The 27,154-nt window shown below is 43.6% G+C and overlaps 1 protein-coding gene across 3 annotated transcripts in view; it reads right to left on the bottom strand.

Annotated features, from left to right (window-relative positions):
- Positions 1–22,371: 22,371 nt before the first annotated feature.
- Positions 22,372–27,154, bottom strand: part of LOC137376796 (EGF-containing fibulin-like extracellular matrix protein 1) — a 143,071-nt gene continuing 138,288 nt past the window's right edge. For all 3 annotated transcript variants that reach the window (XM_068045810.1, XM_068045809.1, XM_068045811.1), the window contains 2 exons: positions 25,386–25,578; positions 22,372–22,789 (listed from right to left, as the gene is read on the bottom strand). In XM_068045810.1, the coding sequence (XP_067901911.1) occupies positions 22,628–22,789; positions 25,386–25,578 (355 nt within the window). In that variant the 3' untranslated portion in view covers positions 22,372–22,627. The remainder of the gene's footprint in view (positions 22,790–25,385; positions 25,579–27,154) is intronic.

Here is a 27,154-nt window from a genome sequence, read left to right as displayed (position 1 = left end):
GGATATTGTCCAGGTCTTGCTGCATTCCTACATGGACTGCTTCAGTATCTGAGGAGTCACGAATGGTGCTGAACATTGTGCCATCATCAGCGAACATCCCCACTTCTGACCTTATGATTGAAGGAAGGTCATTGATGAAGCAGCTGAAGATGGTTGGGCCTAGGACACTACCATGAGGAACTCCTGCAGTGATGTCCTGGAGCTCAGATAATTGACCTCCAACAACCACAGCCATCTTCCTTTGCGCTAGGTATGACTCCATCCAGCGGAGGGTTTTCCCCCTGATTCCCATTGACCTCAGTTTTGCTAGGGCTCCTTGATGCCATACTCAGTCAAATGCTGCCTTGATGTCAAGGGCAGTCACTCTCACCTCACCTCTGGAGTTCAGCTCTTTTGTCCATGCTTGAACCAAGGCTGTAATGGGGTCAGGAGCTGAGTGGCCCTGGTGGAACCCAAACTGAGCGTCACTGATCAGGTTATTGCTAAGTAAGTGCCGCTTGATGGCACTGTTGATGACACCTTCCATAACTTTACCGATGATTGAGAGTAGGCTGATGGGGCGGTAATTGGCCGGGTTGGACTTGTCCTGCTTTTTGTGTACAGGACATACCTGGGCAATTTTCCACATTGCAGGGTAGATGCCAGTGTTGTAGCTGTACTGGAGCAGCTTGGCTAGGGGCGCGACAAGTTCTGGAGCACAGGTCTGGTTGCACAACGTGCAACAGCTTATAGTGTCTTCAGGACTTTTTTTCTGTGCTAGCCTCATGGTTTAAGCCAAAATATTATAGGTGTGGACATTTTGATGTGTACAGGGTTATGTCAATGTATTTCATACTTTGTTGCTGAGCTGCACTGTATTGGGGCTAGTGCTTGTAGCATGTATAGCATTTAATTGTAAGCAACTTAACCTTGCACTCTGCTTGAGAATTTTTACCCTATCTGGATATGGGAGATAGCATTGATTCTATTAGTTACCATCTGCCATGTATGCCACATATTTGGTCTCAGAGGAAGCTGACCAAAATAAGGGGCTCTGACTTGCCTCTTCCGACAGAATATCTGAAGGTTCCAAGTTGAAGGGAACCGCTGGCTTGTGGGAAGATCCCATCTTTGCAGCACCAATCAGCAATATTTCTGAAGGGCAGCAGTCCTTTAACAGATGCTTCTGTCCTCATTCCCTGTCCAGTCATAGTGCTCTCTACACTCAGTGAAAGTGCATAGGGAGCATATGATTATTACTCAAATAAACTGACATTATTGAATCTGGTGAGGTCAGCTCCTGTCTCCCATTGCATGATTATTTTTGCACAAACAGCAATCCCACATCCATTTCCCCAGGATTGCAGAATTGGCCTTATAGTATCTACCACCTCTGCTGTATTCTCTGTGACAGTGCTCATTTGATTTAATTGGCGGCATCCTCTGTGCCAGAAGAATGTTGATTCAATTCCCGCTTGAACACACAAATCAAGTTGACAATTCAGTGCAATGAGCACCTGGAAGTTCCATGGGAGTTGTCCTATTTATGCCATTTCAGCAAGGTTTCCCTAATCTTCTGCTGAAGTTATGACAGGAGAACAAGAGAATCCCTATGAAAATTCTACCCCAATTGGTTGAACAAAGCTCCATCTGATGTTTGGGGTTTCAGGCAGATGTTAAAGAACCCAGAGCACTATTTAAAGAAAGGAAAGGAATTCTCTCCGTATTCTGGTCAACATTCCTCCCTCATGCAATGCCATCAGTCAGTTATCTCATCATTGTTTATAGGATCTCACTGTGTGATAACTAGGTGCCACATTGTAACAAGATATCATTGCACATTGAACTGGTTCATTACACGTGAAATGCTTTAATGTGTTTCTGAGTGACGAGATACTTTATAAGTGTACATCATTCTTTTTTCTTTCCAATGCATTTGTTAAGCACAACCTACCTTTCATAAACCCAAATTGAGATTTATTGCCTGATTCTTCCAAGATGCCCCTTTCAAATATCAGCCTTACTGGCTTATAATTCCCATGATCTTGTTTTTGATATTCCAGCTCATTGATACTATCTCTGAATCCAATGAATTTACTCCCAATTCTTTTAGTCTTATTTATCATTGTATTCTTGGATGCCTTCCACCTGGGCTTACTGTCTTACAAAATTTCAGCTGATCCAGTTTTTTAATCACCATTTATCTTCTTCATAAATGCAGATGTACCCTCCATATACATAAAGCCTTCACTGATTTAAGAAGGATATAAGTATTTGTTTATATCTTTTGCTCTCAGCATATAACCTATTTACCTTTTTGGGACTATGACTAACTATAGAGAAATCAGCACACTTTAATTCTGTAGCCTTGCCTACAGGAGGAAAAGATGCATGCAGATGCCACAATGAAGGCAACATTTCTCTTTGTTTAAATGTTTTTCGTGGGCGGTTAAAATAAACTTGTTACTTGTTGGAATTCCTCTTGATGGAACTAGCGTCCACTTCTGTTTCTCATTCACAAAAACATTTACAAATAGCACGCTTTTGGCAGGCCTCATCGGTGCAGAAAAAGATTGCTCTTCAAGGCATTCTTTTAAGTTTTTATTGGCTTTAATTCTTGCTGGCCTATCATCTCTAAAGTGCCAAGGAAAGCGACCTGACCTGGATTTTATGATTGCTTTGGTAGAAAATGTTATTTGATTTTAGGAAAATAGCACTTCTGCTGAACACAACAAAAAATTGAATAACTTGAGCGCCTTTATTATTTTGTTTATCTCGTAGAGTTATATTGTGTGGTGTTAAAAAGGATAAATTAAATCTTCTTGTTTTCTCATAAAATAATTTATTTTGTTGTGTAACAGTTAAAGCAGAACACCTTTACATGGCTTTGCACAGGCTGTGGTCTCCGATATTGGCATGTTAGTCTCTGTTTCACCGCCAGCTAACATCACTTGCCAGGCACGAGTAAAAACGAACATTTTCACTTGTGATGTTTAATACTTTACTCAAAGAATATAATAAGTTATAGGTAGAGAGAAAAATATATAAATACTGACTTCTTAAATCAGTGAAAGCTCTATGTACACAGCAGAGTATTGCTGAATTGAAGTTTCCTTTTCTGTTTAGTGGCCGCGGAGCCCTAACTTCTTAAATGTGCAGACCAGATGAGTAGAGAACAGTGCTTTTTCCAGATGTAACAATGTACTGGTTTTTAAAACGCAGGTGTTCCCCCACCCAGAATGCATGGAAAGTTGCCATTGAAATTAGACGATCCCGTGGGTCAGAAATGTGAGGTAGTTGCTAAATTCCCTTGTGATAATAATGATTTTTGTACCTCGTTGACAGCCTGCATGTGCCCAGCAGCAGCTGCTCTCCAGTGGAAGGAGGTGACTGTAAAGTTAGAATTATGCAGAACATGCAACAGATAAACAATATCTGCCGTCATGGAAACGCGAAGAAACAAATAACTTACGGTCTGTAAGTATTCCTCACTATTGAATTTTAAGGTGGTCTACATAGCTCCACTGAATGGTTTTTATTCTTTCAGAAAGTGATCATTAACTGTGACAAAATGTTTAAATAGAAGGATACAACAGAACTTTGATCAGGGTACACAAAATTCCATCGAAATGCAAAGCTAATAAAATGCCTTTATTTATTTTATCTGCTAACTACGAAATAAAAATACTTGAGCTATTATCAAATATTTAGTATTTAGAAACTTAGAGAAAATAACCATTGGTCAACATAACAATACACACATTAAAGCTTATCACAGTGTACTTATCATAGCTGCATTTCAGGGGAAGCTAGATAAACACAGGAATAGAAGTCTAAGTTGATAGCATTACATAAAGTGTGGAGCATAAATGCTGGCATAGACTAGTTGGGCTAAATGGCCTATCTCTGTACCGTAAAATCTATGTAAAGTAGACCTGTTCTAAAGACCCAACAGAATGAGTTTCCAAAATTGGCTGTGGTATTAGGAAAGGTTTGAGCTGAGGTCAAATGCTCCTTCATAGCAAGAGAGGGAGACAATGATATATAGAGAGAAAGAGAAAGTATATCACAGATAATATCAACTTGGTCTTCCCAGCAGGCTGGTTGCAAAGTAACATTGGCAGATATCTGAGCCCAGGTAACTTGTCTGACCGCATCCAGTGTCGGGTGTTTTTAAAAATTCTTTCTTGGGATGTGAGCGTCACTGGCAAGGACTGCATTTGTTCCCCATCCCTAATTGCCCTCGACCTGAGTGGCTTGCTCGGCCATTTCAGAGGGCAGTTAAGAGTCAACCACATTGTATTCATGGTATGGCAGACAAGAGTAAAGGATAAAATACCAAAGTCTGAAAAAGAAGCCAACTATTGAACAGAGGTTACATCTTGTCCAAAGTATATTCACCACCTCCAGCGACCCATATGAAGTATATTCTATTTAACAAGAGACTGAACAGATATTAATCAGCATGAAGTAACAAAATAACCAATGGCTTTTGGTACCAAGAGGTGCTATATTCTACAGTGTTACAATGATTTGGATTAACATACAAATAAACAATGTCTATAGTAAATATAAAAGTTTCAACAACTGGGAATAGCAATTGAATTACATTCACAATCTCCTAACACAAAAATCTAGAATGAATTATCCAACAAGCTTGATGCTGAATAGGGCCCAAAGTTCTGAATTTGTTTTTGTCTAAAGTGGTGTAGCTCAGTAAGGGAGGCAAAGCAAGATCTATGGGGATCAAATTCAATTGACTTGAAAATGGATACAGGGATTGCAATGTATGATTAACACGTATCCATTGACTGCGATGATTCCAATGATTTCAGCTTCCAGCCAGTGCTGGGGGGGTGGGAGGAGCAATTTCGAGAGTGGCTAGTACTACTTAAAGCTAGTCTGCAATACTTAAAGACAACCTGCACCTCTTAAAGGGGAGGTGTATTGTGGCTGAAGCAGGTGCTGGCAATCATACAGGAAGTGACTTTGACCAAGGAAACATTGAGGAATGGCACAACATGGGAGAGAGCATGCTCCAAGGTTTTCAGATGCTGCATTGGAAGCCTTGGTGGAGGCGGTGGACAGGAGAAAAGATGTACGGTATCTACAGATGGCCAGGAGGCCCTCCGAACACATGCTCAGAAGGCAGTGGGAGCAGATAGCCATGGAGGCCAATGTCGGGAATCAAGCCTTGAGAACATGGATGCAGTGCCACAAGACGTTCAATGACCTCACACAAGTGATCAAGATCAGTGAATGTATCTTCAAATGCCATATCTTACCAACTGCACCAGTAGTCTCAGACACAGTTCAATTTACCACACCCCATCACTCAACTACCAACAATATCTATCAATCAAAACTCATATTTGACATTCATATGCTCCACTGCACCTCACACACTTAACACTGCTGCAAGCCTCACACCCACATCTCACAGTTTGTACACAATGCCAGCTATTCAACCATGGCAGCCACATCAATCAAACAGATTACACAAAATTCACTGAGACATTTCCCTCTCTCTTTTAGGATAAGGTTGTGCACTATTGGAGACAGCAGGAGCTTACCAGAGGGGAACAGATGTGCCTGCATGTCCTCCCCCTTGTGGAGGAGATGGTGCTGGTCATTATTGCGCTAGCCATTGCTGAGGCCGTGGCCAGCGGCAGGACAGAAACCATCGATGATGATGGTATCCTCATACCTAAATTTCTTTCTCACATCCCACCTTCCCTTCATCTCACATTCTCTTCTGATTTACAAGATGCAGTTGGTGTAAGCATCCACCTCTTACTTTCCCTCCACCCCTTCCCAGCACTGCAACCTTATCCTTAAGCCTTTCTCCAGTTGATGAACAGCAAGAAGACAGTGATGATGAAGAAACACCATCATTTGATTTCACACTCATAGCCACAAGCTTAGATACTGATACTGCACATAATTTAGGGGAGCATAGAGGCGGGATCTGTATGTGGTGAGACACCAGGCATGAAGAGCCTACGGCCAGGGCAAGGGCAAGGATAGTGCAGGTGCAAGCTTTCTGGAGGGTGATGTTGCATACAGGTTCCACTCCTGAGGACTCAGATGAACACTTTGACTGGGTAGATTACAGAAGAACTCTGATGAGTAGGCACAACAAAATGCTTGGTGCAGAAAGCTTGCAGCCAATGTCAAGAAGCATGAAAAAGTCCAGCACTTAGAGCCCACCCTTTCCAGTGTGGAAATGGTGGCCAACTCCATTTGCACACTTGTGGACCCAACCATGATGCAGCATCTGATGGCTGATGTCACAGCTTCCATTGCAGCACTAGCGGAAGCCACCCAATGTCTGAGCGCAGAAGTAGAAGCTCAGCCTGAATTCATGCAAGCTCAGTCTGTTGCCGTCGTGGCAGTGGATTGCAGTGTGCAAAGAGGCTTGCAGAGTGTTGCAGCGATACAGCAATCTGTCCTCCAACAGATTAGTAGGGTTGCTGAGATGTTGCCCCAGGAAAGTGTCATTGGCTCCATGGAGCATCAGTCTGCAGTTCTCTCTCAGGAAGACAGCAGTTGTCCTTCCAGCCCTGGCACTCCACCAACGACTTTGCTGTTGCCTGTCAGTCTGTCAGACATCCAGCCCAGACTGCTGCTGCCTATTCCAAGATGGTGCATTCTGCCGCTGGGCCATCTAGGCCCAGAGCTGTTTGACTTTGTCCTCCAAGGCCATCTGTAGTCTCCCCCACTGAAAGTCAGCAGCCTTCCACAAACCATGCTGCAGCCACTGGGGTAGCACTGTGTAGGAGCACTAGAACAGGCAAAGACAAATGGAAGACAAGCACTAAGTGAATAGACAAAGGTGATTAGATGACTTTTGTATGCAATATAGCATAATTTAATTTATCAATTTGGTTTAGAACGTTTCTTTTTTGGTGGCTTTTATTTTTGCATTGTGGCTATTGCTGTGATGGTCAGTGACAGAGGGAAGGTAAATGAGCTTTGCACCCTGACTAATGCCATGATCTACCTGTTCTGCATACTTCCGGCAGATATTCACTGCACGAGCAGTAATGCCCTTACCAATATGATGTCTGGTGCAATTCGCCTTACATGTGTGTGCCCTCACTGTGTGCACCATTTTGGAGCTCTGAGGTCATTTTGTAGTGTCCAAAAAATGGTGCAAATGAACCCAATTTCTCACCCATTGCAAATTGACCTCTAAACAGCTCATCAGACACAAAAAGCAACAGATTTATCTCAGAACACTGATATCGTATCACAAAGTAGTTTTACTGTGCACTTTTATATATTTGGAGAAAGTACTTCTTAATACCACTTTGGCTATCCCTTATCCCTCTCTGTGTTGTTCTTAAAGCTATCCTGGTGCTCTGCCAAGCTGACACCTGAGATTCAGGGAAATGTGTGATTCGTTGTTGCACTACAGTACTATCAATCTCTTGGGACCAAAATGGTCCTTGTCTCAGGGCTTTTGAGTCTGCATCACAACTGCAGGTGTGTGAGTAGCCTAGTCCTATACCCTGGCATTTGCATGAGCAGCCATCTGACGACAAAGACTAAACAGTTCACATGATCAGTTGCCAGGAGAGAAGATGGCATCACCAAGGTAGATACTAGCCATGCCACTTGTGCTGAGTCCTGGACTTGAATGTCTATTGCTAAGTGGAGGGCAGACTTGATAGTATTGGTTACATCCTGCAGACCCTGAGAGATGGTGCCCTGATTCCCTTGAAATAAGTTTCCATTGTTCTCTCCAAAAGTCCTCCAAGACTTGAAAGGCTATGGTCCAAGGATGCACTGACTAGTCTGGAATCTACTCCGTTAGGGGAGAATGAATGCAAATGTTTCCAGATAGTGTTGCATCGTGCTAATCCTTCCGAAATATTGGCAATGAGGGTGGCTTTGTACTTCACTGGGACCCCTGCCATCTGTCTCTGGCCTCTTAGGTGACTTTCAGTGCTTACACGTGAATATGATCCTCATCCAACATTTTTTTTTAGAGAGCAGGACCCCAGAAATCTGAGTCTGCAGTCTCAGGATCCAGAAGCTGATCTCTGTGGAACCTCCAATCCCCACTGTCACCTCTGACTCATCTAGCTTATTTGGCCGCTCTGGTGAAGTTGTAAAACTTCTTCCTGTACTGCAAAAGAGTCCTAGGATTCAAGGAAGTGGCTACTGCCAGCTCCCTTTGCAAGCCACAGATCTCAAACAGCCTGTTTCCCATTCCATCTCTTTATTTTGAGGACATCTGGGCCTGCCCCTTTGAAGTTTGTCTCGTTTCTTCGATCCTACTGCCATCTTTGTCAGTCATGTTGCCACCTTCATGCAGTGCTGCTATTGCCTCTTTAAACTGCTGAAGATTTTATATTCTGCTACTGTACCTGGCTTCTGATTACCCCCACTGTGTGCACGGGTAAACAAACTAGTCCAGGTTTCCCAAAAAATCACCAGTCACTTTTAAGGCCTTCCAGGAGCCCATTCTCCCGCACGCAAATGGCATAAAGAGGGTGTGGCAAAACCCTTCAACACATTGAGCTGCATTTTTTTCCCAACCTGACATCGGGTTCTGTGGTGGGGAGGGGGAGCGCAGAAAATTGGAGTGGTAGCGGCCGCCACGGAAGCTGATGCTGGGAATGCCAGGCCCGATCTTCCTGGCGCGGGGAAGCTCCGTGGTGGCCCTCCGCTGCTCGGCAATGGAACCCAAGTTAGCATATGTAAATTACATCTTTGCATGAATTAAAATGTAAACTGCAGCGATCTTACCTTCAGTTCCTGATCTTTAGTGCGATATGCGACATTCCTGCGCCATTCACTTTCCTGTCAAGGCAAAGCTGGCGCCACCGAGGTGGGGAAGGGATGAACTCTGCACTCTGTTGGGTATGGGGAGGGGGAAGGGGTGAACTCTGTGTTATGGTGTGCTGTTTGCAGAGTTGGCAGCCCTTTAAAAATTTTAAAGAGACAGTCCCAGCTTCTCTAATTTATCCACGTAACTGAAGTCTCTAATCCCTGAAAACATTCTTGTGGATCTTTTCTGCACACTCTCAAATGCATACATATCCTTCCTAGAATGTGGTGCCCATAATTGGACACAATACACCAGTTGAAGCCGAATCCAAGTTTTATGAAGGTTCACCATAATTTCCTTGCTTTTGTACTCTATGCCTCCATTTATAAAGCCCAGGATCCTGTTTGCCTTATTAACTGCTTTCTCAACCTGCCCTGCTACCTTCAACGATTTGTGCACATATACTCCCAGGTCCCTTTGCTCCTGCACCCGTTTAGAATTGTAGAATCATAGTACTGCTTTCACTGGGAACATGGCTTCATTCTGAGATATGGGCTTTCAGTGTGTTATACCAATGTGCTTTGTTGAATGATAATTTTCTTTAATCTACTGACTGGAGAACTGCATTTATATATTTTTTAAAGACATTTTTAAAAGACAACAAGCCAGCAAAGGCATCTTTTCAGCTTAAGATGGTCACCTAATTTGCAACACTGTATCCTACACTGCAATGCTTGTGAGGAGAGAGTTGAAATATCTGCTAATTTCCCAGCATGAACCAGGAAGTTTAACGGAACTACCTGTTCTCTCAGCAAGCAGAGACATACTGCTAACTGCTATTTTTGAATGACTGAGTGACTGTCATGTGACAAGCCACTCCCCAACTGTGGTTTTAAGCTGGTGTTTTCTCTGCAGCAGAGGAGAAGCAACTGGACTCCGACATGAGCAGACCCTAAATTGGGGGGTCCCTCTCTCTCTCCATTCCAGCTTGAAAGCTTTCAAATCCTGCTTGTTGACTGACTACCTTTGCATACTCCGGCTACAATCAGAAACCCTGTTGGAGGAAATCATCAGCATCGCTGCCTCCAAGCGACTCACTGAACCAGTCATCTACCTCTTCAAACGAAAAGCCTCAGGACCACTGAATTTAGCTAGAAGCCAGTGGAATCATCAAACTTCACAGATCGTATACCTTTTTTATTGTCTCTAACTCAACCAATCTACCTTTCCCCACTCTGTAACCTATTTGTGTGTGTAAACCTCTAGAGTGTGTGTGAGGGTGTTGTTTATCATTTTATTGTACCTAAACCGAACTAATAAAGTTAAGCTCTTTCTTTGTTAACTCTGATAGGTTCTTGTTATGATCATAGCAAGTAAGTAATCAAACACCTACTGAATTGGCCAGTACATCCATTTTGAGAAAGAGTTATACCTGTTGTGGTCAAACAAGAGGAGAGAAAAGAGGGAAGCCTTTCAACCCTTCCTCACTTGACTGTAATATCAATTTGGGGTCTTATGTCTGGGATCAAACCCAAAGATAAATGGGAAATTGGAAGCAGGAAACCAAATTTTTTTTTTAAAATAATAATTTAAAAGCTTCAGTAGTGGTTTTCTTGTGGTTTTTCAGTGCTAGAGTACTAAAATGTCCACACTCGAGGCCAGTACCTTGCTAGAACAAAGTGAAATAACTTGGGCCAGGTTAAAAGACCTATCTGTTGAAGAGTTGAGGAATGTAGCTGGGACCTTAGAGATTACCATTTGTCCAAAAGCTGGGAAGCTTGAAATCCTAAAACCTGTGGCCAACCATTTTAAAATTTACACTGAAGAACTGGAGACAGGCATAGAATCTGAAACAGATAAAGTAACATCAACTACGATACAGCTAGAACAGAGGAGATTAGAATTAGAATTCCAAAAGAAAGAGCTTTCCAAAGAGCAAAAGAAGAGAGAGAATTCCAGGAAAGAGAAAAAGAGCTTCCCAAAAGGAGTTAAGGCAGCTTGAACTAACTAGGAGAAGACCCAATACAATCAATGACGGTACTGCTAGTGAAGGAGTTACCCCTAGCTCAAGGCTGGGTGCTGAGCTCTTAAAGTTCTCCCAGTTGATACCAAAGAACAATGAAGAGGATGTGGAAGCATTTATCATCTGTTTTGAAAAGCTTGCAAAACAGTAGAAGTGGCCAGTAGACAGCAGGACATTGTTGTTGCAAAGCAAACTAACAGGAAAAGCCTATGAGGTTTATTCACTGTTGCCTGATTATAAGGTGAGTAAAATTTCTATCCTGAGTACATATGAGGTAGTACCAGAGGCATACTGCCACATGTTCCGAACTCTGCGAAAGCAGCCTGAACAAACTTATATTGAGTTCGAAAAGGTTAAGCAACTTGCTTTCGACCGATGGGTACAGGCACTTAAGAGAGAGTCTACCTATGAAAACTTTAGAGAGGTTATCCTCCTCGAGGAGTTCAAAAACTCACTTCCCCTTTCCATAAGAAACCACGTGGAGGAACAAAAGTTTCCAAGAGCCAGGCAGGCAGCAATCCTGGCTGATTATATACTTATTCACAAGCCCGTTCCCCAAGTGAAAAAATTCCCTAGTCACCTCCAAAAACCTGAAAAGGATAGAAGGTGGGAGAGTGATAGGATGATAGGAGGATGAACAGCCATGAGTGAGAAGGGAGAGCTGAAAACACAGGGGGCCCTCCTCAGTCAAAAAAGGGCAGTGCTGAGAACAGGAGTGATGCCCAGAAGCCTGTATATTTCCTTTGTAACAAGGCAGGACACCTTTGAGCTGACTGCTGGAAGTTATGGGGAAACCCCATAGGTTTAGTCAGGGTACACCAGACCAGTGCAGGGAAAGGGGCCCTGATGGAAAGCACAGCAGACCAGGCTGTGGCTTTAACTGCAGCAGTAAAACCCAGTAAACCTACCACTGAGAGTGTGGGAAAACTTAACAAAAGCCCTGGGACTTACCAGGATATTATGTCCAGAGGAAAGCGACCCTATACCCCTCAAGTGAAGCGAGTAAACCCACAGTTACACTTAGGGTTACAAGGGCCACCCAATTCCTTCTCCTGGAAAAAGGCTTGACCTTTCCCCCAGAGAGTGCATTGAATGCTAGAGTGCTAGTAAACAGTATCATAGGAAAGTATATGCCCATACCTTTATACGGGTGTATCTGGAGTGCAACCTTGTTTCAGGACCAGTAACCATGGGGATTGTCCCTAGTTTACCTGTGGATGGGGTCAACCTGCTCCTGAATAATAACTTGGCAGGGGCGAAGGTGGTCGCTCCCCCAGTAGTTTTAGAGAGAACAAAAGAGGTCAGGGAGACAGAGCAGTTACAGGAAAAGGTCCCTGGCATTTTTCCTGACATTGTGGTGACCCAGTCCATGGCCAAACAAGCTCCATCAGAGGAGGCTGAACTGGCACTGCAGACAGATGATCCTACTTTCTGGTTATCTGAAACCTTCTCTGGGAAGTTAGAGGACCCAGAGGATGGGTGAAACAGGTCTTCCTTGGTTGAGGCTCAGCAAGCCGACCCAGGGTTAAAACAGTTAGCACAGACTGCCCAAACTGAAGCTGAAGCAGGGGGAGTTCCAGAGTGCTTTTATTTAAAGGATGAGGTGCTGATGAGAAAGTGGAGACCTCCACACAGAACTGCAGACGAAGAGTGGACAGTGGTTCACCAGGTAGTGGTGCTGCTGAGGTACCATAGGGAAACATTGAGAATAGCCCATGAGATTCCCATGGCTGGACATGTCAGTATCAGAAAAACCCTAGAGCGCATAAGGTAGTATTTTCACTGGCCACAACTCCTTAAGGATGTGGTGGAGTTCTGTAAGACTTGTCACATGTGCCAGGTTGTGGGGAAGCCTCAACCTGCAATAAAACCTGCACCCCTAATTCCCATAGCAGCTTTTGTGGAACAGTTCAGCAGTGTGCTGGTAGATTGTGTGGGACCCCTGCCAAAAACAAAAGGGAGCAACCAGTATCTTCTCCCCATTATGGATGTGGCTACTCAATTTCCAGAAGCTATCCCTCTAAGAACTGTCTCTGTCAAGATAGTGGTGGAAGGGCTAACCTAATTCTTCACCCGATATGGGCTGCCTGTTGAGATCCAATCAGATCAGGGCGCAAATTTTATGTCCAGTATTTTTCAAAAGGTCATGGGTAATCTGGGCATAACCCAACTCAAATCCTCAGCCTACCACACACAGTCACAAGGGGCTTTGGAGCGGTACCACCAGACCCTAAAGACAATGATCAGGGCATACAGCTTTGAGTATCCCCATGACTGGGACAAAGGGCTGGGATTTCTTCTGTTTGCTACTAGAGACTCACCTAGTGAGCCCAGTGGCTTAAGTCCCTTTAAATTAGTTTATGGACACGAGGTGATAAGTCCTCTAAAACTAATCAAGGAGAGGTTTTTGGGACATAAGGACGAATCTTCTCTGTTACACTACATCTCCATGTTCTGAGAACCTCCCAGACAACTATGAAAAGGCAGGTGGACAAACATACCAAGGCCAGAACATTTCAGCCCATGTGTTAGTGCTATTACCAATACAGGGAGAACCATTGAAAGCCCAGTTCAGAGTAGTAAAGAGAATTAGCCAGGTGAATTATATAATTGACACCCCAGATTGTAGGAAAAAGCAAAGGCTGTGCCACATCAATATGTTAAATCGGCATCACAGCCGGGAAGGGACAAACAAGCAGAAGTCTGTCAGACAGTCAGGAAAGAGGAGGGCAAAAGGGACAGAGAGGACGAGTTAGAGGGAGGCTTGGAGGATTCCCAAATTGAACCCCTATCATCTGGTTAGCTAACACTGAAATGTTAGGGAAATTAGACACTGTACTCTCCTACTTAAATGCAGAACAGAGAGGAGACCTAACAAAGCTGCTCACAGCGTTTAAACGGGTCTGGAGGAACAGACCAGGGTGCACACCCTAACCCAACACTATGTGGATGTAGGAGAGACCCCTCCTATAAAACATAATCCCTATTGCCTGGGTCTCAAGAAACTGACCTAGGTTTGGGAGGAAATTCAGAAGGAAGAGCTAGAAATTAAGCATTTAAATTCTGACGGGAGACACAGAAAAGCTCATAAGCCAAAGGAAAACCCTAATCCCAAAAAGGGTTTTGTGGCAGATTTGGAGGATCAAAGAGTCATAGAGTTATACAGCACAGAAACAGGCCCTTTGGCCAATCGCGTCTGTGCCAGCCATCAAGCACCTAACTATTCTAATCCCATTTTCCAGCACCTGGCCCATAACCTTGTATGCTATGGCATTTCAAGTGCTCGTCTAAATACTTCTTAAATGTTGAGGGTTCCTGCCTCTACCACCTCTTCAGGCAGTGTGTTCCAGATTGCAACCACCCTCTGAGTGAAAAAAAATTTCCTCAAATCCTCTCTAAACCTCCTGTCCCTTACCTTAAATCTATGCCCCCTGGTTATTGACCCCTCCACTAAGGGAAAATGTTTCTTCCTATCTAACCTATCAATGCCCCTCATAATTTTGTATACCTCAAACATGTCCCCCCTCAGCCTGCTCTGCTCTAAGGAAAACAACCCTCGCCTTTTCAGTCTCTCTTCATAGCTGAAATGCTCCAGCCCAGGCAACATCCTGGTGAATCCCCTCTGCACCCTCTCCAGTGTAATCACATCCTTCTTATAGTGTGGTGCCCAGAACTGTACACAGTACTCCAGCAGTGGCCTAACTAGCATTTTATACAGCTCCATCGTAACCTCCCTGCTCTTATAGTCTATGTCTTGGCTAATAAAGGCAAGTATCCCTTCCTAATCACCTTATCTACCTGTGCTGCTGCCTTCAGTAATCTATGGACAAGTACACCAAGGTCCCTCTATACTCCCTTGGGTCCTACCATCCATTGTATATTCCCTTGCCTTGTTAGTCCTCCCAAAATGCATCACCTCACACTCCTCAGGATTAAATTCCATTTGCCACTGCTCCACCCATCTTAACAGCCCATCTATATCGTCCTGTAATCTAAGGCTTTCCTCCTCACTATTTACGACACCACCAATTTTCGTGTCATCTGCAAACTTACTGATCATACCTCCTATATTCACATCTGAATCATTAATGTACACTACAAACAGCAAGAGTCCCAGCACCGATCCCTGTGGTACACCACCGGTCACATGCTTCCACTCGCAAAAACAACCCTCGACCATCACCCTCTGCCTCCTGCCACTAAGCCAATTTTGGATCCAATTTGCCAAATTGCCCTGGATCCCATGGGCTCTTACCTTCTTAACCAATATCCCGTGCAGGACCTTATCAAAAGCCTTATTGAAGTCCAGATAGGGTGGTTATGGTGGTGGTAACTGCAAGTCAAGTATCCTAACTTGGGAGGAATTGTGGGCCAGGCTGGCTGAGCACAGGAAAAACTATGTACAAAAAGCACTGGATGTTTTTCAGAAAGTTATGAACAACTTTGAATCCAGGGTTGAGTTCACTGATGTAGAGAAATTGGAAAAGGAAGATATTGTAGAAATACTCAAGGAAATTCCGAGTATGCTGGAGCAGAAGCAGATGGAGCCCAGTCAAAATAACTAAACTAGAACATGGCTATGGCAGTGAGACTAATGAGTATGTGTGTACAGTTTAAAAAAAAATTTGTTGCCTTATAATGAAATGTTCCAGTTGTCACATTTCATTTCGCGTGGTGGGGTGGTGTTACACCAATGTGCTTTGTTGAATGATAATTTTCTTTAATCCACTGACTGGAGATTTGAATTTATACTTTTTAAAGACATTTGTAAAAGACAAGCTGCCAGCAAAGTCATCCTTTCAGATTAAGATGATTACTTGTTTGCAACATTGTACCCTGCACTGCAATGCTTGTGAGGAGAGAGACAAAATGTCTGCTAATTTCCCAGCAAGAACCAAGACCCAGGAAGATTAAAGGAACTACATGTTCTCTCAGCAAACAGAGAAATACTGCTCACACAAAAACAAGAAATGCTGGAATCACTCAGCAGGTCTGGCAGCATCTGTGGAAAGAGAAGCAGAGTTAACGTTTCTGGTCAGTGACCCTTCTTCGGAACTGACAAATATTAGAAAAGTCACAGATTATAAACAAGTGAGGCGGGGGTTGGGCAAGAGATAACAAAGGAGAAGGTGCAGATTGGACCAGGCCACATAGCTGACCAAAAGGTCACGGAGCAAAGGCAAACAATATGTTAATGGTGTGTTGAAAGACAAAGCATTAGTACAGATTAGGTGTGAATATACTGAATATTGAACAACAGCAAGTGCAAACCTGAAGAAAAACAACCTGAAAAAAACAGTGGGTAAGCAAACTGAACAAACTAAGATGAAATGAAATAAATGCAAAAAAAGATTGTAAAAAATGTAAAAAGGAATGTAAAAAAAAGGAAGAAAAAATAACTAAAAATGAAAGTAAAGTGGGGGGCTGTCATGCTCTGAAATTATTGAACTCAATGTTCAGTCTGGCAGGCTGTAGTGTGCCTAATCGGTAGATGAGATGCTGTTCCTCGAGCTTGCGTTGATGTTCACTGGAACACTGCAGCAATCCCAGGACAGAGATGTGAGCATGAGAGCAGGGGGGAGTGTTGAAATGGCAAGCAACTGGAAGCTCAGGGTCCTGCTTGCGGACTGAGCGGAGATGTTCCGCAAAGCGGTCACCCAGTCTGCGCTTGGTCTCCCCAATGTAGAAGAGACCACACTGTGAGCAGTGAATACAGTATACTACATTGAAAGAAGTACAAGTAAATCGCTGCTTCACCTGAAAGGAGTGTTTGGGGCCTGGGATAGTGAGGAGAGAGGAGAGAGAAATACTGCTAATTGCTATGTTTGAATGACTGAGTGACTGTCATGTGTCAAGCCCCTCCCCATCTGAGGTTTTAAGCAGGTGCTTTCTCTGCCGCAGAGGAGAAACAACTGGATTCTGACATGAGCAGACCCTAAACTGGGGGTCCCTCACTCTGTCTCCATTCCAGCTTGAATGCTTTCAAATCCTGCTTGCTGACCGGCCACCTTTGCATACTCTGACTACAATCAGAAACCCGGTTGGAGGAAATCATCCGCATCGCTAGCTCCAAGTGGATCACAGAACCAGTCATCCACCTCTTCAAACTAAAAGCCTTAGGACCACTGAATTCAGCTAGAAGCCAGCCAAATCATCAAACTTCACAGACTGTATACTTTTTATGGCCTCTAACTCAACCAATCTACCTTTCCTCACTCTGTAACCTATTTGTGTATGTGCAAACCTCTCGTGTGTGTGAGTGAAAGATGCCTCTTGTTTATTATTTTTATTAGCTCAGTTTAGGTACAATAAAGTTAACCTCTCTTTTTGTTAACTCAAGAAAACCTGTCTGATTGGTTTTTGTTATGATCATAGTAAGTAATCAAACACCTACTGAATTGGCCAGTACATCCACTTTAAGAAATAGTTAAACATGTTGCGATCAAACAAGGAGAGGGAAAAGACGGAAGCCCTTCGAGCCCTCCTCACTTGACCTTAACAAGTGTCTCAGAAGGCTGTGCTTCTCCCAAGAGGTTGTTGGGAAATTATGTTAACTGCTGGATGAAGACCTGCAAGCCTTTTCCACCAGATAAACAGCACTGTCTGTACCAGTCAAAATCACATTGGCTGAAATTTCTTTGCCATCTGATCCTCTGGGCAGCATCTGGTGTCTTTTGCCACATTAGTCAGCCAGCTACTCACTACTGCATCAAAAAAGTACACTGATGCTCAATTCTGAAGGGCTGATTATTTCATATCCTTCCCAATGAAACCCAAGAAACAAAGTAATGCAGCTGCCCAGTTCCATAGACCGCAGCATTCTCAGAGGTACAAAAAACAACAGGTGAAATGTGTGTCACACTGTAAGCCCCATATGACTCAATTTTATATGAAAATCTTTCATTCTATTAATGTCCATCTAGTGTGCACTGCTGTTTAGCCTGCTAGGCAAGCTGTAATGACACTTCTGTTTTGTGATAATCCATCATGTCAACTTTCATGACTCAAATCTACGTATCTGCATGATGTATTGATGATCAAGATTATCCACTGCAGTCATGGTTAATGACTGCAGTAAAGCTTCCACAGACAGAGGGGCACAACAGATACAATGAGGTCTATTCTACTGCTTCAAGCATCATGGAGAAGACTATTGAAATTACTTGTTATTGGTGCCTGGATAAAGCAGGTGAAACCCTGCAATGCAGTCCATTGAGAGTCTCAATAATCATTGTAGCGTGCTGAGTTCTGCTTATCATATTGAATAATATTGCTTTCTGCTTCTAGAATCTAAAGATGATGAAGAGGGAGTGAAAGGTTTTCCCTCTCCACAGCAGGAGGAGGATATATAAGGACAGAATGTGGGATAGGATAGCCTGCCACATGAGAAAGCAGGGTGCATCTGATACTCAAGTACTTTCAGTGAATAAAGGTCAATTCAGAACTGAAGTCCCATCACACCAATCTGTTCTCTCCCAGCACTCTTATAGTCCCTCACTGTCAGAGATTTCTGCCAAGTTCCTTCATAAGACAGATGTCTACAATTCCCTTGCCATCATCCCAGCCCCAAAAAGTTGAAAACATACATAGGAATGGAATCAGAACTCTTTGTGGTCAAGCTGTACTTACTTTACAGAACAACATAGGCTGGATTCTTCTTACAGAGAATGATTGAAAATGAATGTAGTATTGTTTTTATATTATGGCATAGATTTATTTCTTTTGCACTAGTGGTAGAGTGGGAAAATGACCACTAATATTCATCTGCCTCAACCCACTTCCATTTCCTGAATAAAGCTCACAGCAAACATCCTGACTGAGATTCCAAAGTACGAACTAGATTGATATGTAGGAAAGTAACACTGACTAGTGGCAACAGCACCCAAAATGACCACCTCACCATGGTATTTTCTTCAGAGATATCTTCCAGCAGTTTCCACCAACACTTATATGTGTTGATGCTTATACTTTGGGGCAGGTTTGGGTTGGAAGCAGAGGAAATAGATCAGAGGGGTTTGCCTTACAGTTCAACTTCATTTACTTAAGGTGATTTGGTCTCCTGTTGAGCCTCAAAGGAGAAAGTGCTTTTTAGGAAGATATTGGATTTTTTGTGACTGATTTGAGTCAAGCACCTCTAAGAGCCCATTTTACTCAGTTTATCACCCCAAAGCAAGCTGTAATTTAAAATAACATCCAGGTCCTTGAGCTATCAATGTTGGAGGTTCAAAGAAATCTTCAACCAGTTGAAGACTAATTCTGCATTGAGTTTAAGTACAATAATCTATTTAAGTACAATAATCAATTTAGTTACAGTAATCTATTTCTCCTCTTAACATTGTGAGAAGCTTTGGTTGGTAAAACTCTCTCAAGGTCCATGTTTGCGACATAGGGTTAAACAGATCCAAAAAATAATATATGGTACGGGAAGGGGGTTCAATTATTTGGAGGTCAGCCACTGGATCAAGGAAACTGAATTTGCAAATACTTTTGCAGAGCTGAAAATCATTTTTGAAGACTACAAATAAATTATTCCTCTACCACCAGATTGAGCTTGAGGGGAAGATTTTCTTAGTTTCCCATGAGTTTATTTGTAGGGATTGCACACCCTTCAGTGCAATTTATTCTGCTATGTTTGTTTCACAAATGTAGGACATGATATTTTTGTTTCCCTTTGCTGCAATTGCTTCCTGCAGGATTTTGTCACAATGCTTTTGTCTTTCAACAACTTGCTACAAAGCTGTAATCTCCCACTGGACTGTACAGGAATGTGGGGCTGGATTTTAAGAGCCTGCTGCTGATGTCGGCTGTGAGCTCAAGAAAGCACACCAAAGAGCCGCCGCAATCTTAAGCGCAGCAGCTCATTTAAATAGCCAGGGCGGCCCACCACCTCCCAATCAAGTGGAGGGGGCAGGCTGTCCTTTGCCGGCAATAGCGTCAGCTGCCTGTGCCCAGATGCCATTTTTAAAGGACAGCCAGCGACCTGCTGGCATATTTAAATTTTTAAAGATGCCCCACCCAAAGCTAAATAAATAAATTTCTTATGCCCCTTTCCCACACCCCCCCACTAACAACTACAGTAACTATTTGCCCTTTCCCCTGAAACAACACTTACCTTTTACATCTGACCTCCCCCCTCAAACTGCACAAAGTTTAATGTTCAACCCTTCCCAACATCCCCTACACCCATTACGTGTATTTGACCCCGTTCTACCCCCACCTCCACACTGATAAACGTACCTCCTCCCTCCTCCTCACTAGTGTGGTGCCTCGTTTCTCCGGATGGGGATCTGAAGGTGCGGGAGTGCTAGCCGCTGCGCCAAACATCGCGGCGGGCCCTCAAGATCTCAGGTAAGCATATTTAAATTTATTAATTTGATTAATTTGCATATTTAAATTGTGGACCCATCGGCCAGCGGTGTGGGGGCCGCCCCGGAGCTCGCTGCCATCGGGAGGATCGAGCCGAGCCCTGCCAGCGTCGAGGTCCGTGGCGGGCCTCAGCTGGAGCCATCTTCAGCACCCCCACCACGGATCATGACCATGAGGGCTTGTTAATATCCAGCCCATTGTTTCTCAATAGGATTTTCAGCTAAATTTATGTTTCCCACTGCAGTATATTCTGAAGTTCAAATTTTTTGCGAGACTTTTAGTGAGGTTCTCATTTCCTGATACTGACACATTATAAAACATTAGTAATACCACACAAGTAGTATTGTGTCCAGTTGTAGTCATAGCACATAGCCGAAAGATTAATTGACAGTAGAAAGGATTCAGAGAAGCACAGCAATATACTTAAGACAGTTTAGATTATTCAGCTATAAATAAAAGCTTGTCAAATTACATATTAATACAAAAAGACTAAAGAAAGCTATGATTCAAGTTTTTAAAATAATGGACGGAATTAGTGGTCAGGATCCTTCCAGTGGCAATGTTCCGAAGGATGGAAAGGAGACCGCGAAGAGAACTTCAGCTTCAATTAAGGAAACCCAGGGTCATTAACTGCCTCTTTCCAGGACCAACTGTCACCTTCCCCATGGTAGTCTGGGAAGCAGTGGTAAATGGAGCAGACATTAGGGAAATCTGTGGTAACCTGGGCCCTGGGGCCATTTGGATACAGCAGATGGAGATTTTTTTTTTTAGATTAGAGATACAGCACTGAAACAGGCCCTTCGGCCCACCGAGTCTGTGCCGAACATCAACCACCCATTTATACTAATCCTGCACTAATCCCATATTCCTACCAAACATCCCCACCTGTCTCTATATTTCCCTACCACCTACCTATACTAGTGACAATTTATAATGGCCAATTTACCTATCAACCTGCAAGTCTTTTGGCTTGTGGGAGGAAACCGGAGCACCCAGAGAAAACCCACGCAGACACAGGGAGAACTTGCAAACTCCACACAGGCAGTACCCGGAATCGAACCCGGGTCCCTGGAGCTGTGAGGCTGCGGTGCTAACCACTGCGCCACTGTGCCGCCCATGTAGCAGCCAGTCACAGTCCTGGCAAGGGCAAGGGGAAGTAGATCCTCATCAGGGTGGGATGCGGCATTAGGCCTCACTACCTGCATTTTCCATTGTTTGGTGTAATTCCATCCTAGAATCCTGGCTAATGTGAAGATATAAATAGATGGTGCTGTACTTTCTCTTTGGGAAAGATTTGTAATGGTAAATGGAGTAAAACTAAAAGAGAATCTGAAGACAGTTTCTTTTGGAAGTTGAGGCTGGTGGAGCATCTGTCCTGAACAGGTTCCCCTTCTGGACTTCCTTTGGCTCCTGTCTCCTTTCCACCCAGTGATAGGGACACTGGGAAAAACTGGGCTTTTAGGCCATTTGAGTGAAAGTGAACCCTTGGTATCCAGGCCTGGGCTCTTTCTGGACACCCTTGTAAAATGCTGACACCGTCAGGAATACTTAACATTTTAAATGGAGTCAATGGACAACAGTGAAAAAAACTAATTGTTGATGCAGACCTCCCTCTGGAGTGCCTTGCCAGTGTCACTTCCCTTCAGCCCCCACCCCCCACCCCCCAGCACCCAGTGATTTTCCACAATGTGCCCATACTGACATCAATGCTCATTAGTTGACCCACCTAGAACCTGGATGCTCCACTGGGTCCAGTAGCAAAGGTCATCGACAGAGTGGGATGCCTGCCACATTTATGCCAGAGCAATGGCCCAGGGAATTTTCAGGGCACATGTACACGCATATACAAAGCTTCAAGTACGGTATTTAATTGCCAAATAACTTAATATTCATACAACGCTCACATAATATTCATTGTAGAGTTTGTACCTTAACACCACAGTTTCTGTTAACGGAAATTAACTTATTATTAATAAAACACTTGAAACATCAACCTTAAATTCACAGAAGACAGGCTATAAATAGATTAATCCTGACAGGTGTGAATGTTAGTGCAAGCAATCATTTTACTCCAAAATTAGTCCTTTATATGAACATTTTATGAAAGGTAAAGAGATTGATACACATTTTGATCAGAATTCACAGTAGCTAAAATATTTCAAAGGCAACAATTTAATATATGAAGTACATTTTATTTGATTAGAAAACAACTTTGTACACCAGGATATTAAGTACTTAATTTTGGGCTGGATAGCATCATTATAGAACTTTATGTAGTTTTAAATATTAATTTGTAATGTATATTTACTTCAGTAATTTTATCTCCACACACATTATTGAAGGCCCTTTGTACAAAAAGACACAAATACAAAAGTGAAAGTTAAATTGAATCATAAAGCAAATTACATAAACACCCCAGACTGTTAAATGCTGTGGTAAGCAATGCTTTACTTTGGCTGTCCTTATCAGTGCCATATAAACTAAAATGGATAAGGTCCCACTACTATTGTCAAACGCAACACAGACACAGTCCGGTAGTTCATTATGGCATTGACTGTTAACATCTCCAGATCCACAATGTACTCCTTTGGTCCTGTTAATGGCTTCACTAAGACAAGCATTGCACTCACATTGCTTGTTTGCTGCAGTAACACAAAAGTGTGAAATAAGTAAATAATGCAGTGATTTATTAAAAAATGCATTACTTAAAACTTCCTTTTTGAGGCAACAGTCCCAGGAATGGGAGGGTTGAATGGGGCAGAATGTCTTTTCACCTGGTTTCTTTCCACACTTCTGAAGGCAGGAGGGAGTACTTCTTCTATCTGCCCTTCCCATTCTAGGGGCATGCCTGGAGGGATGGGCGTGCAGCGTGGGGGGAAAGAAGTTTCTGGGCTTCCTGGTAATCATTCTAGATATGCCTTTATAATGGCCAATGGTATGTACACCTTTAGCATGGAGGCATTTTTACCATAAAGTGATGTAATGGATACTATTAAGCAGAATTCAAATGGCATTGGATTCTAGAGAGATTGATTGCTATTTGAATTAAGACTGTACCCGCCAGAGAGCAACAGTGGTGCAGGTTTGTACAACAGAAAACTATGACACACTCGGCCTGTGAAATCTCCTTTGGTGTGAGTGCCCGTCTCAGTTCAATGTCGCTGCACTTGTGGGGTAATGGAGATGCCAGAATGTCTTACCTTAGAGCAAATTTTCTAATTTTCCCTCCCCTATAGTGGTGAAGTGCCATGCTTGTGCCAGATGCTTGCATACAAAGTCATGGCTGAGACTGGGAACTCAAAAGTGAGAGGGATTACTGGCATAGAACTTATGTCCCACCATTCCATGGTACAATACATCATTGGTTCGCCAATGGGGTGGTAATGGCTGCAAAATATGGTCAGTTGTCAATAACGTCCGTAACACCGATGAAGAGGCCGGCATCACCTGGACCTCCCAACCTGAGTGCGTAGTTCATGCAGTAGATGTTTTTCAATATACAAATCTAGGATGCCAATTGCTTTTTATAACTTGGAACTATTGCAGTGTGCGCCATGTACCAGTTCCACGGGTGGTTCAAGCGCAGAGGCCCAGTCTAGGTAAATTTTGAATTCATTTTGTGGGGCCTGGAGGAGTAGGACCTTTCCTCTGGGCCTCACAAAAATAATCTGAGCTGCTGCTGCTTGGGGACACTCATACTCAGCAATCATGACCCATCCTCATGCTTATCTTATTTGCAGTCGTGGAGGCCTGAGATTGGGAAGTCTCAATCTGGAAAGCTGCATCAGAATGTCTGTTTTATGCCCCACAGCTCTCCAGGCCAATGTAAATGAAGGCAATGCCTCAAAATCATGGCCGCCTCTTGGAGTGTGAATTTAGTAGTAACCTATTGGAAAAAGCCGGAGACCCAGTTATGCCTATAAGGGATAGAAGTTCTGTCCATCCGTTACAAGGCCATCGAAGTTGAGAAGAGCCTAGGGTAGGGATTTGCTTTGCTAGGAGCTCTTGCTTCCCTGGCTCAGAAGGGACCCAGTCACCTCCAGATGGGTGCAAGTGGGCTCAACGGGGGTCCAGCTGGAGCAAGTGGCTTGCATCCCAAAGAAAGGTTGCAGCGTTATTTTTAAAGAAATATTTGCATTGGCATCCTTACACAGAGGGGAGAGGGAGACCTGGATGAAGATAGCGTTTGGCTCCCGCTTTCATTGGTGGCAAGGCATCAGAATTTCCAGCTGAATGGGGTAGGGGATGCCAGAGATACACCCATTAGGCATGGGCACCCTGCAGAACTCCAGGGGGTCGGCATTGGAGGTCACTGGCGGACATGATCCAGGAGTAACCACTGGGTTGTGGCCTGCAGTTTTCGGGGCTGTATCCAGTTACACAGATAAAACATAGACGAGGTAGTTGTTTCATGTAAGTTGTTCTGGCACTAATTATGGACCAGGAGCATGGAAGTGGCATTGTGGCGAAGTTACTGTGGAAAGCTGTGGTGTTGACATCCAAGATGCCATTCTGGTAGCGGTTGGAAAATACAATATTCGTTTTGCACTTCTGACTGTAAGTACAAATAGCACTTGTGCCTTTTGCTTTTGAGGGTAAACTGATTATAAAAAACAAACTCTGTTCAACAACAATTAAGTTTAAATGCTATAATGATCATGGCCCTGAAAATCCGCAGCTCTTCTGGGATAGTTTGGGCTGAACTTTTCAGGATGGCATTTTATCGGGTGGAGCCTCCACCAACCCAAAACATGGCAGTTGGCACAGGAAAGGGTGGGGCCGGGAACTTCTTGTGTCCAAGGCTTTCACTGGGACCCAGAATAGCATTGATAAAGATGTACCTGGTCAGATCAGGTGTACCTCCCCAACATTCAGTGACTCACAATAGGATTATGGTCTGGAACCTCAAAGAATATGTGGCAGAATTTTTAATAAATTTTAAAACTGCTCTCCCTAGAAGACAGATTGAGGGGGCAACAATAATTGTTTCTTGGGAAACCCACACCTGTAACCTTCCCCACCATTCCCCACCCTCAGTACCAGACAGATATTAACATTGTTTTCTGGCCTCATCAGCAGCCAGGCACCCTAGAAGCATTCTAGTGGTGAGACGCAATCCAATGACATACAAATGGCAGAGATTCCTACTGGAGGTATTTTGGCCATTATGCAGATTTTTGGAGCCCATCTCCTTTTTAATCAATAAAATATTGATAAGGAAATATAAGTATTACTCACCCTCAGATAGAACTCGCCTTCATTCCCAGAGATGATCTGGAAAGTGTTGAATGTATTGGGATAAACACTTGTTGCTTGAATTTGGAAGATATCAGAGGGGACAGATCTATCTGATCGAACATTCATGTACTTATACACATAGGAATAAGGCTGATCACGGCAGGCTGCGTTTGCTGCTGGACAGACACAACGACTGAGTAGAAAACAAAAGGAAGCAAAGTCTGCATCATTAAGAATGCAAAAGCCAAGTATATCCTACAGTTTTCTAGAAATAATACCACAGGAATAATAGTTACCTTTTGTAAGATTAAGTTTCGGTGCAGTGCAGCATAAGCCTAAAATGTATATATTAACAAAATCAAAGCTCTGTACTTGCAAACTACACCCCAATTTCTAACCTCTCTTTCCTCTCCAAAGTAATTCTTTGTGATTGGGACTGTGATAAACCATTCCTTCTCATCCTTCTTGACCTATCTGCAGCCTTCAACATAGTTGACCACACCATCCTGCTCCAGCATCTCTCCTCTGTTGTCTGGCTGGGTGGAGCTAACCTCTCCTGATTCCATTCTTATCTATCTAATGGTAGTCAGAGAGTCCCCTGCAATGGTTTCTCTTCTCATTCTCATACTGTTATTTAAGAGCCCCCCAAGGATCTATTCTTGGCCTCCTTCTATTTCTCATCTACATACTGTTGCTCAGCGATATCATCCGAAAACACAGCAGGTGCCACATCAGTGCCGATGAGACTATATCAGTCCCATTTCCTTGGACTCCTCCACTATCTCTAATTTGTCTGACATCAAATATTGGATGAGCAGAAATTTACTCCAATGAAATACTGTGAAGATTAAAGCCATTGGCCGGGATTTTATCCAAGCGACGGAACCCCATGAGAACCCTGTGCCAATTAGGCACTTAACTGGACAGCGGTGGGCCTTCCACGGGATCAAGGACCCCGGTAACGGAAGTCCCACTCTCTGAGAGCTGCCAGCCAATCAGAGGCCTGCAGCTCTTTAGCAGAGCAGCACCACTGCGGAGACGGTGGCTGCAGCCGGTGGAGCACCCACACAAGGCACAGGAACGGTGCTGGGCCCAGACCACAGGCAGGGGTCGGCAATGTGTCCATACACGGACACTACAGTCTATGGTGAGACCACATCTGGAGTACTGTGTACAGTATTGGTCTCCTTATGTAAAGATGGAAGGATGTCAATGTGTTGGAAGCAGTTCAGAGAAGGTTTCTAGATTGATACCCGGAATGGGCAGGATATCTTATGAGGTAAGATTGGACAGGCTAGGCTTGTATCCACTGGAATTTAAAAGAGTAAGAGGCGACTTGATTGAGACATATAAGATCCTGAGGGGATCTTGACAGGATGGATGTTTCCTCTTGTGGGAGAATTTAGAACTAGGGGTCACTGTAAAAAATAAGGGGTCACCCATTTAAGACAGAGATCAGGGGAAATTCTTTTTCTCAGTGTTGTGAATCCTTGGAATTTCTCTTCCTCAAAAGATGGTGGAAGAGAAGTCTTTGGATATTTTTAAGGCATAAGCAAGGGGTTGAAAGGTTGAAAGGTTATTGGGGTAGGCAGGAATGTGGAGTTGAGGTTACAATCAGATCAGCCATGATCTTGTTGAATGGCGGAGCTGGCTCCTGGGGCTGAGTGGCCTACTCCTGCTCCTAATTCGTATGTTCATATGTTTTTTAAGGTCCGTGACTGGTAATTTCAGAGATGAGAAATTTACCATTGGCTTCTTCTTTCCGACCA

The sequence above is a fragment of the Heterodontus francisci genome, chromosome 13 (assembly GCF_036365525.1).
Source record: "Heterodontus francisci isolate sHetFra1 chromosome 13, sHetFra1.hap1, whole genome shotgun sequence".
In the NCBI taxonomy this organism is placed as follows: Eukaryota; Metazoa; Chordata; class Chondrichthyes; order Heterodontiformes; family Heterodontidae; genus Heterodontus; species Heterodontus francisci.
This window is presented reverse-complemented; position numbering and strand designations above follow the sequence as displayed.